This window comes from Scyliorhinus canicula, chromosome 10 (genome assembly GCF_902713615.1).
Source record: "Scyliorhinus canicula chromosome 10, sScyCan1.1, whole genome shotgun sequence".
NCBI lineage: Eukaryota > Metazoa > Chordata > Chondrichthyes > Carcharhiniformes > Scyliorhinidae > Scyliorhinus > Scyliorhinus canicula.
In genome coordinates, this window is record NC_052155.1 from 50371188 (window position 1) to 50389122 (window position 17935).

The 17935-nt window shown below is 47.3% G+C and overlaps 1 protein-coding gene across 1 annotated transcript in view; it reads right to left on the bottom strand.

Annotated features, from left to right (window-relative positions):
- Positions 1–17935, bottom strand: part of pth1r (parathyroid hormone 1 receptor) — a 174797-nt gene that overhangs the window by 80124 nt on the left and 76738 nt on the right. The window contains exon 2 of the mRNA XM_038808890.1: positions 1258–1363. Within this exon, the coding sequence (XP_038664818.1) occupies positions 1258–1363 (106 nt within the window). The remainder of the gene's footprint in view (positions 1–1257; positions 1364–17935) is intronic.

Here is a 17935-nt window from a genome sequence, read left to right on the forward strand (position 1 = left end):
CATCCTGTATTTCTCACTGTGGTGAATGTGATTCACACCGGATTATAATCTGTATATACATGTGTCTATATTATAAGTGCAATTGCACTACCTGACCACCAGGGGGAGTAGCTCTGGGAATGCTCGAGAATTGTACTGGGCTTCTTCCTTGGTTCCGCCCAGGACTCCTCCCCCTGGAGCTGCTGTATAAAGATCAGTGCCATATGGTCAACCGGCCAGTTCACCGAAAGTTCAATGGCTAATAGGCTGGCTCTGTTGTGAGTATATTAAAACCACTATTCTAATCCTACAAGCACATGTCCGTAGAATTGTTGGTTCCAACACTCACTCGTGGATAATATACCTGCGACTTCATCACAAGTAAAGTATGGACATGCGCATCTAATGGCATGTCCACAAATCAGTTTACTCAGCAGATCACCAGTTCATTTTCCTTTCTAACTTGGATGTTGCAATAAGCTCTTAATTGGCAGGTTGCTTGGGATATCTATCTCACAAGCATTTTATTGACACTTTGTGAAAGTGTTAAGGTATTTTGCGAAGAGTGACAGGGTCTCAAATCATTACTGACTGTTAATGCTTCAACTCACTTTAATGGTTTGTGACAGCCAGTTTATTTTGATACATGACAATAGGTTCTTCAAAGTAAATAAACTGGATTTGTGGTGCGCATTGCTTCCTAATGATCGTGGATGCACAGGTGCCCTGCATACAACTTCACATGCATGGAATTGGTAATAAACATAGCCTATATAAATACATCTTTCACCCTTAGATTTTTTTAGCAGATGCATTTAAAACTGCCATGAGCCCCTTTTTACCCTGATCTTTTTCCATAGAATTGCTACAGTGCAGAAGGTGCCATTTGACCCAAAGAGTCTGCACCCTCCTTCTAAAAGAACACCCTACCAAGGTCCACTCTACAGCACTATCCACGCAGCCCCACATAACCTTTGGACACAAATGGGCAATTTAGCATAGCTAATCCACCTAACCTGCACATCTTTGGACTGTGGGAGGCAACCGGAGCACGCGGAGGAAACCCACGCAGACACGGGGAGAAAGTGCAAACTCTACACCGTAACCCAAGGCCGAAGTTGAACCTGGATTCCTAATGCTGTGAAGCAGCAGTGCCAACCACTGTGCCACCGTGGCATCTGCATGGCGGGCACCTGTGAAACACCTTCGAACATTTGACCATGTTGAAGGTGTTTTATAAATCAAGGCGTCATTGACAAAATTAAAGAAAGGACTCACCAGCAACTTTACCCATCTTGGACTTGACTTTCTGTTCGCACTTGCGTTTAGCATGAAGTAGCAAGTAAATCTGTTCGTCCCTGGTAATGACATCATCTGCATCAATCTGATGAGGGAAAATGGAAAACATCAAATTAGTTGGAAGAATGGGTCAGAGGAGGAGCACTGATGATTCAGAGACCATGGTTATCAATTTAAAATCAGCACTAAGAAACTACAGGCAGAAAGTTGAAAAATCTGCTTGCTCAAAGTCTGTTGAAAAATGGAAAGCTTTGCTGCAGAGACCGATGCATCTTTTCCAGGGAAATTGGATAAATAATAAGCAGAGAAGGATAGACAGCTATAGGGTGCCATTTAAAGCCACGTGGTGCCCGGCGTAGATCTGGGAGCATCAGTTAAATAGTGGGAGAGGCCAAAATTGGGATCCGCACCCGACACAAATTGGTTTGCGATCCAACCAGTCTGCTCCAGGTGGCGGATTCCAGATCCTGCCCAAACATGGTGAGACACCAATTGACACCAATTAAGGTTGATTCATTGATTCATTGATTGATATTTATTGTCACATGTACCGAAATACAGAGAAACGTATTTTTCTGCGGCCAAGGGAACGTACACAGTATGTACATAGTAGACAAAAGAATAATCGACGGAGTACATTGACAAATGATTGGTTGCAGTGTGGAACAAGGGCCAAACAAGAGCAGCACAGGGCATTGTGAATAGTGTTCTTACAGGGAACAGATCAGTCCAAGGGAGAGTCATTGAGGAGTCTAGTAGCTGTGGGGAAGAAGCTGTTCCTTTGTCTGGATGTGCGGGTCTTCAGACTTCTGTATCTTCTGCTTGATGGAAGGGTCTGGATGAAGGCAAAGACTGGGTGGGAGGGGTCTCTGATAATGCTGTCTGCCTTCCTTTTTTTTTAAAAATGTTTTTATTCTCCATTTTCACATTTTCCTTCAAGATTTACACCCCACCCACAGACAGTAAACGGAAACAAATCCAAAATCAATCCCCTTAATAAGAACGATCCCATCCTCCCACCACCCCAAACAATGGCCCACCTGTCAATATATGCATCCAATAAAACAAACCCTCCCACGGTGGAAACAAAAAACAAAGGAGAAAAAGAAAAAGGAGTCCGGAACCGGCCATGGTCACCATTAACCTTTAGAGTCCCCCCCCCCCCCCCTCCCCTACACTCAATGCCATCCAACCTCTGAAAGAGTACCGTACATGATACCCAAGAGTTGTAAACACCGCCCCCCCCCCCCCCCCCCCCCCCATCCAACTCCTCCCCTCCACTGCCTCTTGTAAAACTCCTCCCCCCAACCTCGGTTCCTTCCCCCCCAACTTTCCACCCCGGCTGGGCCCTTCGGATCCTGTTCTGCCAGGCTCTGGTGGCCGCAGCCCCTCCCCCCCATCTCACTCCCGTTCACTGGCCGGCTTAAACCGGCCAGCGTGGAGGCCCCCGGTCGGGTCCCTTTCCCCCTTGCCCGGCCCTGGGAAAGCCCTGAAATCCCCTTTTAGCTCACAAACCCCGCATATTTACCTCTGCCCCAAAGAGCCCTCATTTCAAGTGAAAGTCCCATCATTACATGAGTAGACCAGGACAGACTGTTGGTGATGGTGACCCCCAGAAACTTAAAGCTATCGACCATCTCCACTTCGGAGCCATTGATGTAGATGGGATGGTGTGTCGTACTACGCTTCCTGAAGTTGATGATCAGTTCCTTGGTCTTTCCAATATTTAGAGAGAGATTGTTTTCAGCACACCATGCAAACAAGAGATCTACCTCCCTTTTGTAGTCTGATACGTCGTTGTTTGAGGTACGTCCCACCACAGTCGTATCATCTGCAAAATTATAGATTGAATTGCAGTTGGATCTTGCCACACAGTTGTGTGTGTATAGGGAGTACAGTAGGGGACTGAGCACACATCCCTGTGGGGCACCGGTATTGAGGACTGTTGTGGAGGAGGTGCTGTTGATCCTAACAGATTGCGGTCTGTTGGTGAGGAAGTCAAGGATCCAGCTACACAGGGAGGGCTCAAGTCCAAGGTTAGAGAGTTTGGTTATTCGTCTTGTTGGGATAATGGTGTTGAAAATGGAGCTGTAGACCAATCTCCATCTGATTAAGGAGATGTAAATCCAACCTAACGGTCTCCAGGGGACGAACCGGCTCCCCAGTGAGAGATCACGTGGGCACCTTTTAGCACTGGTCCACATAAATGTGGACCGGGGGCAGCACAGTGGCACAGTGGGTTAGCTCTGCTGCCTCATGGCGCCGATGTCCCAGGTTCGATCCCGGCCCTGGTTCACTGTCCGTGTGGAGTTTGCACATTCTCCCCGTGTCTGCGTGGGTTTCGCCCCCACAACCCAAAGATGTGTAGGGTAGGTGGATTGGTCACGCTAAATTGCCCCTTCATTGGAAAAAAGTAATTGGGTACTCTAAATTTATTTATTTTTAAATAAATAAATAAATGTGGACCAGGTGTAATGGCACCAGCTTGGGTCTCCCAGGCCAGTTGGGGCCCCTGGCTCTCCCTCTGACACCTGGGCACCTTGGCATTACCACCCTGCCACTGTCAAAGTGCCAGGGTGGGTTGAAGGGGGGGGGGGGGGTGATGGGTGGGGTGTGAAGGGTGTGTATGAAGGGGCCTTCTAAAGATTGGGGGCTGAAGGGCCGGGGTCCTGAAAGCGGGGGGGCGAAAGGTGGCCCGGGAGGCCTAAAAAGGGGGCCCTCAGCGATTCCATAGCAGGTGCTGCAATTGTTGGGGTGTGGTGTGAGGTAATGCCCATTTTAATGGGGGACTGACATTGGCATTGGTGAGGGGTGTGGAAGACCCTCAAGTAAACTTAGAGGTCAGGGCACACTTTGTAAATGGCGGCCTGTTCTCTGAGGAGCTGTCCCCACTAGCGCATTAAGCTCCCCACTGCTGAAAATATTTCTGGGCACGATCTACTGGCAGCGTCCCGCCAGAATTGGAGTGGGACGCAGTCGGTAAATACCGGGAGAGGCCTTGCCCGGGATTCAAGGCTGGCAAGACCACTGCCAGGGTGGCAGTGCTGGGATGGGCCATGCCCATGAGAGGAAGGATGGAGGGGTATAAAGGTGAAGGATGAAGGGCAGGTATGAAGAGGCTTCCAGAGGTTGGGGATGGGGGGGGATGAAGGGTTGGGGTCCTGAATGGGGGGTGCCCGAAAGGGGGTGGGGAAAGCCTGAAATGGAGGGCCCTCAGCAACCCTATTGCAGGGTGCCATCACTACGGGGGTGTGGAGTAATGCCCATGTGTATGGGAGGTAACACTGCCTGTGGGTGGGGGGTATGGGGGACCCTTGAGCTCACTTAGAGAAGGGGGCAGCCTTTCATAATGCTGGTTTGATATCTGAGGAGCTGATCTGAGCAGTGAATTCAGCTCCCTCGTGATGAAACTAATTCTACGTGTGAGCTTGACCACCGGAGGGAAACACCCCAGGGCCAAAACAACTGACTAAGCATGGAATCTACCGGCCACGTTGCAGCCAAACTGGAATGCGATACAGTTGGTTGATGCCAGGAGAAGCCTCCTGTGGGCCTCCCAGCAGCAAGTACGCCTCGCGTGATCTTCCCGGACCTGGTGAGGTGGCACGATCAGGACCCCGTACACAACGGGCTTGACCCAGCCATCCTTGCCTAATTAGGTTTTTTGGGATCTACCGGCCTACCGGCACCCAACAGCCTCCCCAAAGTGTCCCCAGCTAGGTGCCACTCAGTACTGGCCCATACAAACGTGGGCCTGGCAGAACGGCACCCAGGGTTGTCCCCGGCCATCGGAAGCCCCTGGGTGGTCTTGGACAAGGCAGGATGGCCCCTTGGCCCTCCTGCTGGTACTTGGGTACCTTGGCACTGCCAAACTGGCACTTCCAAAAGGCCCAGGTGGCACTGCCAAGCTGGTAGGAGCACTGCCAAGGTGGCACTGCCAAGGTCTGATTGTGCCATGCCCATGAAATGCAGATGGAGGGGTGCAGGGCAGTTATGAAGGGGCCTCTTGAGGGTTAGGGGTGAAGGGTAGAGGTCCTGGAAGAGAGGCCTGTAAGACGGTGTGGCAGACCTGAAAGGGGGGGAGACCCAAGGGACCCCATAGCGGGGTGTCCTAACTTGCAAGGGGTGTTGGGAGTAATGCCCATACGTGTGCGCGGTGACAATGCCCATGGGTGGTGGTTTGGGACATACACAAGCTCACTTAGAGGCACCCTTTCAGAATGGCGGCTCAATCTCTGAGGAGCCAGTCTGACCACAAATTCAGCTCCCCAGTGATGGATCTACCAACCACCCTGCAGCTAAAGAGCAGTGTGCGTCAACGCAATGATGCTGGCAAATGACGGGAGATCCCGCTCCCGGGATCTACCCGGCTCATCACGCCTCGCGAGATATAACACGATCTTGCAAGACGCCAAGATGTGAAGCCGACCAATTGTGGGCAAGATCACTTTTTAGCAAATCTGCATATTAGAGTGAGACAGCTTGTTTCACTCTAATATGCAGTTCTCAGAGGTAACCAAGGCCTTGGGATCTATCCCCTTCGTTGTGGAGACCTTGGGCGGGATTTTCTTACCCCCCCCCCCCCCAATCGGGTCAGAGAACCGCCGGGAGGGGGGGGGCAGCCTAAATCCTGCCCCGCCGCTTCGACACTGGCTGCTGAATTCTCCAACGGCGGTTTTTGGGTGGAGGCGGGGATCACGCCGCGCTGGTCGGGGGCCGTTGACAGTGGCCCCCTCGGCAATTCTCCGGGCCCCGATGAGCCGAACAGCCGACAATTTTCGGCCAGTCCTGCCAGCGTGGATTAGACCAGGTCCATATCAGCAAGACTGGCTTTGAGGACAGCCTGCGGTGTCCTTGGGGGGGTGAGGGGGGATCTGGCCCTGGGGGGGGGGGCCCGACGGTGGCCTGGCCCGCAATCGGGGCCCACCAATCTGTGGGCGGGCCTGTGCCATGGGGGCACTCTTTCCCGCTGTGCCGGCCTCTTTAAAGCTCTTCTGTGGACAGCGTGGAGAAGACACCCCATGCGCAGGAACCACGCTAGTGTTTCTGCGCATGCGCCAGAACACGCTGGCGCTCCTGCGCATGCGCGAACTCTTCGCCACCAGTTGGCTCAGCGCCAACCACTCCAGTGCCGCCCTAACCCCCAAAGGTGCAGAGGATTCAGGCGGCCCAACACCGGAGTGGTTCACGCCACTCCTGGGCACCGGTACAGCCCGCCCCGCCTGTTCCCGGAGAATCCCGCCCCTTGTGTGTGCGCTGTTCAGTGCTGGCCTCCACAAACAAGGAGCATACGGAACGGCACTCATTGGGATCTCCCAGGGGAATGGAGGCCCACAGCTGCTTTCCCTCTGGTAAGGGTTGTACCCTGGCACTGTTGCTGCCAGCCTGGCTTTGCAAACCTGGCACCCTAGCAGTACCACCTAGGTACCAGTCTGGCACTGCCAAGGTTTGTATATGGTGGTGCCAGGCTGTCATATTTGGTGTGGTGGCGATCGGGCTTGGGGGTGCCTGTGAATGTGAGTTGGGGCTGTGGGGTGATTAGGGTGGTCACTCCCGGGGGTCGAGAGATTGGTCTGCCATTTAAAAATAGCGTCCCGATCCCTCCCTGCACTGAGGAGTTTCAGCAAGCCGGGCTCCTCAATGCAGGAAACAGGACTAAATGTGACCTCGGCCGCACATTCTCTGCTGGGGCCCTGTATATAACTGGAGTCACATTAGACAGCTGTGAGCGCCGGGAAACATGCGGCTAAATGCACTCGCTGTGAGACATTGTTCCCATTTAGTTTAATCACGCCCTAAGTTTTGGCTATACTGGTCCAAACTCCCCAAGGCCCAAACGAATGGCTACATGTGGTTCGATAGTGGTGGGGAACTCGCCGGCAAAGCCCGTCTGAAATGACACTTTCCGTTAAATCACACCTCTAATTGTGGGCAAAACCAGAAAGAAACTCCCCAAGGCCTAATTGTGGGTAAATACTAGCGTGAATCTCACCGAAAATGCCGAAGGGAAACACCTGGCTAAACCCGCCCAAAATGACACTTAGAAATGTTTGCGTTAAATAGCGCAGATAGAGAGAGTAGGAAAATAGGAATTCTCTAGCTAAGCGTCAGTACAAACGTGATAGACCAAATAGCTGCCATCTTTCTCTCTCCGAAATGCAATCAGGCCATTATAAAATAGACTGACTGGACTGGTCATCCTAATTTTCTCTGCCTTCCTGAAGACATTGGAGGTGTAGGTTGAGTCTGGTGAGGTCTGAGGGCCTGAAGTTGGTGGTCAGGGGCCAGGTCTGCAGGTGCCGTGTTTTCTCCTATGTACCCGTTTATGAGAGTTTTTTTTAATAAATTTAGAGTACCCAATTCATTTTTTCCAATTAAGGGGCAATTTAGCGTGTCCAATCCACCTAGCCTGCACATCTTTGGGTTGTGGGGGCGAAACCCACGCGAACACGGGGAGAATGTGCAAACTCCATACAGACAGTGACCCAGATCTGGTATCGAACCTGGGACCTCGGCGCCATGAGAAAGCGGTGCTAACCACTGCACCACCATGCTGCCCTGATTTATGAGAGTTGATGGGCAAACAAACCACAGGGTGCATTCTTTTCCTCGCCAAAAATTGATATGTGTGCATTTCTCCAGCAGGGGTCACTGAACAGCAACCAATTTCCCTTTCTATTTTGAAAGAGAGTTGGTATAGAGCTTCATCTTGTTCTTAGAGCATCATAGATTACTACACACCTAATCTCTGAAGTATTGGTAATCACGTGTACCAAGATTGGTGAAAGGGAGGTGGCACAGTGGTTAGTACTATTGCCTCACAGTACCAGGAACCTGAGTCCAATTCCAGCCTTGGGTGACTGTGCGGAGTTTGCACTTTTTCCCCATGTTTGCGTGGGTTTCCTCCGGGTGCTCCGGTTTCCTCTGACAGTTCAACGACATGCAGGTTAAGTGAATTGGTCACGCTAAATTGCCCCTCAGTATCCAAAGGTGTGCAGGTTGGGTGTGGTAACAGGGTCACATGGATAGGCCTATCAGTCCTCTTTCAGAGGGTCGGTGAAGACCCGATGGGCCGAATGGCCTCCTTCTGCAATGTAGAAATTCTTTGGTTCTATGGAGATAAAGAAGACCAATTAACCTAATTTTCCAGTGCTTTTGATTGAGGTCAAAATGTCAGCCAGGACACCAGGAGAATGTTTGCTCTTCCTCCGGTAGTGCCATGTGACCTTTAACCTCCCTTTTTTGTCTCAATGAAGGTCAACTCATTTTGATGTCCAATAAAGATATGGCCAACTGAGCAAAGTTGGTACCTCACAGCCTTGCAGGTCAATTAGACAACTTTTGCCACCTCATCACAGGCCAGTGACAGAGAAGCCGCTTCCAGGATGATGTCAGCCATGGTTCAATAGTGACACTCGTGATTCTGAGACAGAAGGTTGTGGGTTCAAGTCCCCATTCTGGAAAGTTGAAACTTGGCTGATGCTCCAGTGGAGTGCTGAGAGGGTGCTGCACTGTAGGTTACCATCTTTCAAATGGAAAGTTGAACTGAGAGTTTGCCTGCCTGCTCAGATAAATTCAAAAGCACGGCGAAGAAGGGAAGGATTGTTTAATCGAAAGGCAAGCTCTTTCATGAATCCTTTGCAAAACTAATATTAGACACGTCAGATCACTTCACATGATGGGAAATGTCGAGGTCCTGAAAAAGGTTTTCAGAAGGATTTAGTTTAAAATCCCAAAATACTGAGTGAGCTGGGTCTTTTTATTCAAGAAAAGCATAGCTGGCAGGCAGATTAGATTGAAGTATTTAAAAAAGTAAAGGGACCACACTGTGTACATGAGAACAGACCATCTGAATCTGGTAAGTTGAAGGAACAAGGGAATGTGTCCAAGTTGCATAAGCATGGAACTCGGTAGATAGAGGGAAGCTTTTCCTTTCTCCAAGGATCGTTGACCTTTGGAATTATTTGGTGGCTTGTGAAGTGACTGCACAAAAGAGAGCTAGATAAATTCCCAGAGAAAGCTGACCTTGTTATATATAACAGATCAGTGGGATGTTGGTTGATGTACCTCACTGTCACCTCCTGGTACTCATTTATTTATTTAAGTTTAGAGATGGATTTCCCAGAATGTTTTTTTTTCCCTTGAAATGGTCGAAGATTTTTCATTGATCTGTTTTGCTTGCTCCTCCCAGGTGATTTCCTGGCTGCTGGTGGGTGAAAGTGCTTTGAGGAATGTGTCGCTTGAATTGAAACATGGCTCAATGGGACTGATTGGGTAGACCGGTGTTTTTGTGCATTCACATGTAAGATTAGTGATTGGATGATCCACAATGATACCACCATTGCATTTGAAAAATGCTGCTTTACATCACCTATGTAAATCATGCCAGAAACATCAGGAAAAAAAAATAAGCAACATAACCTTAAATCCAGAGACGGACTGCTGAAAATTGAATGCAAAATGTTGAAAGGATTCCTTGTTTCAGAGTAGGATGAGCCACTGATGTAATGCTGAGGCACTGTTGCATTGTTAAGTATATTGTTTTTTGGAAGGCATGGGTAATAGCCTGAGGAGGCTTCTTGTATAACAAAGAGGTTTATTGGAAGCAACAATGAGGTCTGGGTGGACCACGTGATGCAGGCACAGAATAATTGCTTTTCCGCGGGCTCGGGCACTACTCGCTTGTAATCTGTCATGTTTCCTGATTAGCTGAGACTCATCTGCCTAATCCTTGAACTAGCAATTGATATTGTGTCCTTAGTAGCCTTTTGAATGAGTATTTGTAAGACTATGCCAAAAACTGGCAAGAAATCTGACGACAAAGGTACGCAGTATGAATTTAGTGGCGTAGAGCCGCCCTTTCAATATGGCTGCCTGATCCACGAGAGGCCTAACGACCGGACGAACGCGGAGGCAATGAAAATGATGACTGTTGGCATTGTCAGTGTTATTTATCAGAATTGTTCAATTGATCCGTTATTTAAATGAGAGGTGCCGTTTCCTTAAGTTACTGTTCCGAATTTATCCTGTCTTGCTTGTTTATATGTTTTCTATAACTCTTGTTCTATACCTGCTTTGCACTGATTAGTTTCTGTTACTTTGATGCATTTATTGTGAAAAATTTGAAAAACCTAATTAAAAAAATTAAAAGAAACAATGAAGCCTAACTATATACAGGCACAGAGATATCTCATACAGATCTTTACTCCGTGACTCCAGGGTCCACACTGCCTGGGCCCTGTTTGCAGGGTCCCATGCTTTTTCCCATAGGTTGGGGTTCGCACGCTCCCATGCGGTAGGCCCCAAATTGGTCACGTGGCCCACGAACGATCACCCCTTCCCACATCCCTCCTCTACTGAAGTCCCTCGACACATATATACAATGCAGCAGTTAGTCATGAAGGTCCCGCATTCACACATTGTCATCGCCCAAGGTGTGGTGATACTCAAGTTAAATCACCACCAGTCACTCTCCCCCTCAAATGCGAAAGCAGCCTATGGTCATCAGGGACTCTAGCGGCCTTACTTACCTTAAAATACAGATTATTTACAGTTAACTATGTACAATGAGGGCAGAAACACCATGGTATAGTACAGTACAGTACAATATAGTACAGTCCTTCAGAAAGTCAATCTGATAGGGGACTTCTTAGGCCTGGTTTTGTGACTGGTTCCTCCACTAGTGAGGTGGTGTCTTCGTCAACAGCAGGACATAGGTTCAAAGTCTCGACTGGTTCATTGGGGGTGCACCCTTCTCCGATCCCCTCAGAAGCAGTGGGAGGGACCTCCTCTGATCCCTCTGGTTCCCTTACTCCATCGAAGCCTGACGAGTCAGAATACAGAAGGGAGATAGAGAACCTAGTGGAGTGGTGCAGCAACAATAATCTGTCCCTCAATGCCAGCAAAACTAAAGAGCTGGTCATTGACTTCAAGAAGCAAAGTACTGTACACACCCCAGTCAGCATCAACAGGGCCGAGTGAAGATGGTTAACAGCTTCAAATTCCTAGGGGTACACATCACCAAAAATCTGTCCTGGTCCACCCACATCAACGCTACTACCAAGAAAGCACAACAGCGCCTATACTTCCTCAGGAAATTAAGGAAATTTAGCATGTCCACATTAACTCTTACCAGTTATTACAGATGCACCATAGAAAGCATCCTATCTGGCTGCATCATAGCCTGGTAAGGCAACTGTTCGGCCCAAGGCACAAGAAACTTCAGAGTCGTAAACACAGCCCAGTCCATCACACGAACCTGCCTCCCATCCATTGACTCCATCTACACCTCCCGCTGCCTGGGGAAAGCGGGCAGCATAATCAAAGACCCCTCCCACTCGGCTTACTCACTCTTCCAACTTCTTCCATCAGACATGAGATACAAAAGTCTGAGAACACGCACGAACAGACTCAAAAACAGCTTCTTCCCCGCTGTTACCAGACTCCTAAACAACCCTCTTATGGACTGATCTGATTAACACTACACCCCTGTATGCTTCACCTGATGCCGGTGTTTATGTAGTTACATTCTGTACCTTGTGTTGCTTTATTATGTATTTACTTTTCTTTTCTTTCGTGTACTTAATGATCTGTTGAGCTGCTCGCAGAAAAAATACTTTCAACTGTACCTCGGTACACGTGACAACAAACAAATCCAATCCAAGTGACGTTGGTATTGCCCACTGGAATCACCTGTTCAGTCGTTGGGGCTGCCTCAGCCCCTCAGCTCTTTATATGGTCTACGTGCATCCCACTCATCTTCTCTGTAAGCCCACCAGGTATCCATGATTCAGATGCATCATTCCATACAAAAACGTGGTCGCCAGTTTTAAATGAACTATTGCCTTTCATTTCATTATGATACTTCTTTTGGGAAGCTTATCTCACCTCCACCCTCCCTGCCAAATGCGAAGGGGACGACCCATTAATAGCTCTGTAGGTGTGACCCCAGTAGTGATGTGAGGGGTGGTCTTGTACAGGAGGAGGAAGGTAGCCAATTTGAGGGGCAATGGCCTATCTGTTATCTTTCTCATGGCAGATTTAAAAGTTTGGGCTTCTCATTCTGCCGAGCCATTTGAGACCAGGTGCTCAGGGCGATTCAGATGTGGTGGATGCCATTAGCCTCCATGAACGTTTTGGAACTCCTTCCCCATGAAAGCCATGCCATCATCAGAAACCAATACCTCTGGAATACCGTGAAGGGTGAAAATTTGCCTCAGGATTTCAATGGTGGCTGCTGAGGTGGTGGATCCCATCTCCGGTACATCCAACCACTTGGAGTGGGCATCTACCAATATCAGAAACATTCTTCCCAGGAAGGGACCAGTGAAATCAATGTGTAACCTTGTCCACCCGATGGCCAGGCCACTACATGGATACAGATGAGCGGCAAGCACCTAGATTTGCGAGCACTGACAGACGTCTCACTGATGATCTTGGTCAATACACAGCCACCATATGTAGCTCCTTGGAGTAGCCACACTACCACAACACATTAGGCTAAAATCTTATTCTGTCTGCTCTATGGCATATCATGTCACATCTTTCATTCATGTACATATATTTAGAACCTTCACATCTCCAAGACCAGCCTCCTTGCTCTACCCGTGGTGGAGATCATGGCGCAATAGGTCAGACCTACCTTTGAGCGAAGAAGAGGATCCCTTAGTATTTCACTCATCAATTATTTTGAAATGCAGGTATTACTGTTGTGGTGACAAGTATAGTCACCATTTTGTATGCATCAAGATGCCACAAACAGCAACCTTTTGATCTTGCAGTGCTGTAGATTGAGGGATTCCAGGACACCAGGAGAACCTTGATTATTCTTTGACTATGTGGGATTTTTAACGTCTGCCTGAATGAGCAAATGAGGCTTCAGCCTCTCATTTCATTTTGAATGAGGGCACCCCAGACAGTGCAGCACTCCCACAGCGCCGTACCAAAGTGTCAGCCAAGGATCCAGGATTGAGATTTGAAAGCATGACCTTCTGTCTTTGAGCAAAGATCAAAACTGGCACCCTGTCATCAATAACAATTGTCTCTTTTGCTGTTCATTGAGCGAGCAGGATCTTTTCCCTCTGTGTTTTCTTTCCAAACAACAGCACAATTGCCTGTCCGGTTAACTCCTAACTAAAAAAAATTCATAACTAATCAGTCGGAACAATTAATCAGAATGGCTAACCAAGGAATTGGTCACCGTTGCTGAGTTCTTAATCAAAAGAAAAAGTTGTGTTCATATAGCGCCTTTCACAGCCTCCAGATGTCACAAAGCAGTTTACCGGCACATTTGAAGGAATGACGTTCCTCTGTGACCTGGAAATGAGATTAGAATTAGGTGGTTGTTTTTGTCCGGCCAGGTGCGATCGGCCGAAGGACCATTTCTGTGCTGTAGACGTCTATGAGCATTAAAGTGATGATGGTTAAAAACATAGAAACAACATATAAAACAAAACATAAATGCTTTCATAGAATTATCCAGGACAGAATGATACCATTTGGTCCATCGTGTCTATGTTGACAGAACAATCCAATCATTCCCATTCCTTTGCTATTTATCCTTTTGCCTTTTTAAAAAGTATAATTTTTAGTGAATATCTTTCAACCTCCTATAATGATCCAGGAAACCCAAGAAGGAAGGTTCGCTTAAGTTTATTACAAACCTAAAGGTTAAAGCTGTTACTGCGGCTTGCAAAAATAGGGTCGCAGTTGAGGACTAACGAGCCTGACGATCTCTGTTTGGGCCCGTATTTAAAGGGCTCAGGAACAAGCCCCAGCTGTGTGAACCTTTGCCCACTAGCGGGAAAGCTTGTACATATTCTATGAGTCCCACAGGGGATCTGTCAGTGTATCCCCATAGGTATCATAAGGTTTATCACACTCTTGTCTGGACAATCCTGGCAGCCATGTTGAAGCTGTTGGTCTTGTTTTAATGATAGAAGTCACACAGGAACAGAGTTATGGAGGAAGGTTTCTCACTGAACCCATTTAGATTTTGTTTAAAACGGTGCTCGGAGGAAGTCTAATGTTCACCACCAAACTCGTTGAGTACCAATTTTCAGAGTCTCCTGAGTTAAATTAATCTTAAAAGGATTGGATGATGCAGTGGTTGACATATTGACCTTTCTCCTGTCCATTTGGATCTAGCTAAGGTTGGAATTACTTTTATCGTATTGTACGCAAGGTCTTAGCCAATGCCACCTTATGACAGACCGGAGGCCTCAATTTATCCTTTCATCGGAAAGAAGTCATCTTTGACAGCAGGGCAGCACGGTAGCATTGTGGATAGCACAATCGCTTCACAGCTCCAGGGTCCCAGGTTCAATTCTGGCTTGGGTCACTGTCTGTGCGGAGTCTGCACATTCTCCCCGTGTGTGCGTGGGTTTCCTCCGGGTGCTCCGGTTTCCTCCCACAGTCCAAAGATGTGCAGGTTAGGTGGATTGGCCATAATAAATTGCCCTTAGTGTCCAAAATTGCCCTTAGTGTTGGGTGGGGTTACTGAGTTATGGGGATAGGGTGGAGGTGTTGACCTTGGGTAGGGTGCTCTTTCCAAGAGCCGGTGCAGACTCGATGGGCCGAATGGCCTCCTTCTGCACTGTAAATTCTATGTAAATGACAGGGCAGTAACCTACTGAACTAAATTGCCAGAAGAGATGATGTGTTTACATCTCTGGAGCAGTATTTACAGGATCATAGAATGGTTACAACATGGAGAGAGGACATGGCCTTGTAAATGTTTATATTCGGATAATCATCCGATTCTCTTTTGAAAGCTACAATTGAAACTGCCTTGACCACACTCTCTAACAATGATGAGAATGACATCCTTCCAGCTCAGAGGCAAGAGTGCTACTATGGAAACAAGGCTGACACCATGGCAAAAACAGCAACCTAACTAGTGGAGTGAAAAAACTATGAGAATGGATGGAGCACTGCTTTTAGACTGTGTACTGGTTTCAATGGAGAGTAAAATAAGCATTACACCTGATCCCTTCAGGTTTCTGGTTATGTTAAACTGCTATTCAAAATCAGGGGAGGTCATGATCAACTTGGTCAGGCCCAAACTTAAAGTATGTGTTCATTTCTGGTCACTGAGACACAAGGGAGATAGTCAAGCATTAGAAACGGTGCAGAGAGAGAAGTTACAGACTGGTTGCCAGTCAGAAGTCTGAATTTTGAGATGAGGCGGGAAAGATTTAGGGATTTACTGTTTGGAAAACAGATCCTATTGCTATTTACAAGATAGTGAATGGAATAGAAAAGATAAATATGGATTATCACATTAAATTGATTTGTGATATTAGAATAAGCAAACCCAAGTTCAAACACATGAAGAGGGCACTCAGTGAAGCGTACCTCTGTCATGATGTGTTAACTCAACATTAATGCAATTATACAGTTCTTTCTTGAGGCTTTTCCCTGCCTGGTTGGTGCTCAATAATAAAATGTTTTTTTTAATTATTTTTATTAAGAGCTTCTATCTCACTGAGGAGGATTCAGGCCAATTCACATCCAATAGCCTGCTCTGAAAACCCTGCTCACATTTTTAAAGTGGTCATAAATTGCACTACAGCAGCTGAGACAATCCACAACATTCAAAAACAAACAATATTCCAAATCAAACAACCCAAGATATCTTAAACATTCACCCTATCTCCCAATATTAACAGTTCCTTTAAAATTATTCCAGAATTTAAATTCAGATCCATAGCATTGCCAAAAATTAATCAGTTCTTCCTTGGGCTGTATCCTATCTGTGCCTAGATGTCTTTGCATCTGTGCATAGTGTTTAAGATATTTGTTTACAGTCAAAAAGACTAAAAATGGTGCGAAAACATTACTTCTGCCCACTTTCAGTAATGGAGGTAATTTGTAAAAGCTAGACTAATGTCAAGCTATTCCTCTTCACGTGAAGGCAGGTTCTTCTCAATCAATGAATTGATTTGGGTCATGGCCTTCCTCATCTTGTGATAGTGGGCCCTTCCCCTGATGGTGAAATGCTATGCTGATGGTGAGATCTTCTCCTGATGATGATACTCTGGCCTGATGACGAGAACCTGTTCTGAGATTACCAGTCTCTCCCAATTAAGAAAATCTCTCTCTTGATAGTGACTGCTTCTCCTAAGAAGGAATCTCCCCTTGTTGGGTTGACTCGCTCTTTTTTTCATTCATTTTTGGGATGTGGGCATTACTGCCAAGGTTAGGATTTATTACACAACCCTAATTAGCCTCTAAAATGGGCTAATGAACCACATTCTTGAATCTCTGCAATTTATGTGGTATAGGTGCAGATATGGTGATGTTAGGGAGGGGGTACCAGTATTATCACCCAGTGACAATGCAGTAACAGGGGTATATTTACAAATCGGGAAAGTGTGTCACTTGTGGGGATAACAATTGAATCTGCCTCCACCACACCCTCAGCAGGTGCCAGTGTCGTAGCTGTACTGGAATAGCTGGATCAGGAGCGCAAGTCTTCAGCATGACAGCTGGGATGTTATCACGGCTCATAGCCTTTTCTGAATCCAGTGTGCTCAGCTATTCCTTGATATCACATCTAGTGAATCGAATTGTCTGAAGACCGGCATCTCTGACGGTGGGGACCTCAGGAGAAGGTTGGAGACAGATCATCTACTTGGCACTTCTGACTGAATATACTTCAGTATTTTACACTCATGCAGGGCTCCATCATCATTAAGATGTAAATGTTCATTGAGCCCCCCCCCCCCGGCCTCCTGCTAGTTGCTCAATTGTTTGTATCAATTTGTGACTGGATGAGACAGGACTGTAGGGTTTTGATCTAATCTTATGATTGTGGAATTTGTTCTCCCTGTTGGGTTTCCACTGTTCATATTGTCCGCTGTTGTAACTTCATCATGTGAGCCACTCATTAGGTATGTCTGGAACTGCTCTTGGCATGGTCTCCTACACTCCTCATTAAACCAGGGTTTGTCTTATGACTTAATGCAAATGGAGAGTAAGAGATATGCTGGGCTATGAGGTGGAATAGCTGTTAGACCTATTCAGAATCGAATCCATTTGACATGGTGGTAGAGCCACACAACACAAGGGAGAATTTCCTCAGTGTGAAGACAAATTTCATATCGATGAGGACTATGAGGTAATCGTTCACAGAATCTAAATAGTTCACAGAATTGCAGAATTGTTACGGTGCAGAAGGAGGCCATTTGGCCCATTGAGTTTGCATCGGCTCTCCAAACGAGCATGATGACTTAGTGCCATTCACCTGCCTTTTCCCTGTACCCCTACAAAAATGGAGTTGGAGCGAAATTTTACCACACAGTCGTGTTTGTGTATAGAGAGTATAGAAAGGGGATAAATACGCAGCCTTGCAGAGCCCAGGTATTAAGGACTATCATGGAGAAGGTGTTGTTGTTTATCGTTCCTGATCCAGTTGCAGAGGGAGGGGCCAAGTCCTAGGTTTTGGAGCTTTCATATGAGCTTGGCTGTGATTATGATGTTGGAGGCAGAGCTGCAGTCAATAAATAGGAGTCTGATGTAGGAGTCCTTGTTGTTAAGGTGGTCCAGGGATGAGTGTAGGATTGTCTCCTCACATTGATTCTCTTACACAACCAGAAGCCCAGTCTGGCTGCTCTGTCCTTCAGGATTTGGCCAACTCAGTTGGTAGTGGTTCAAC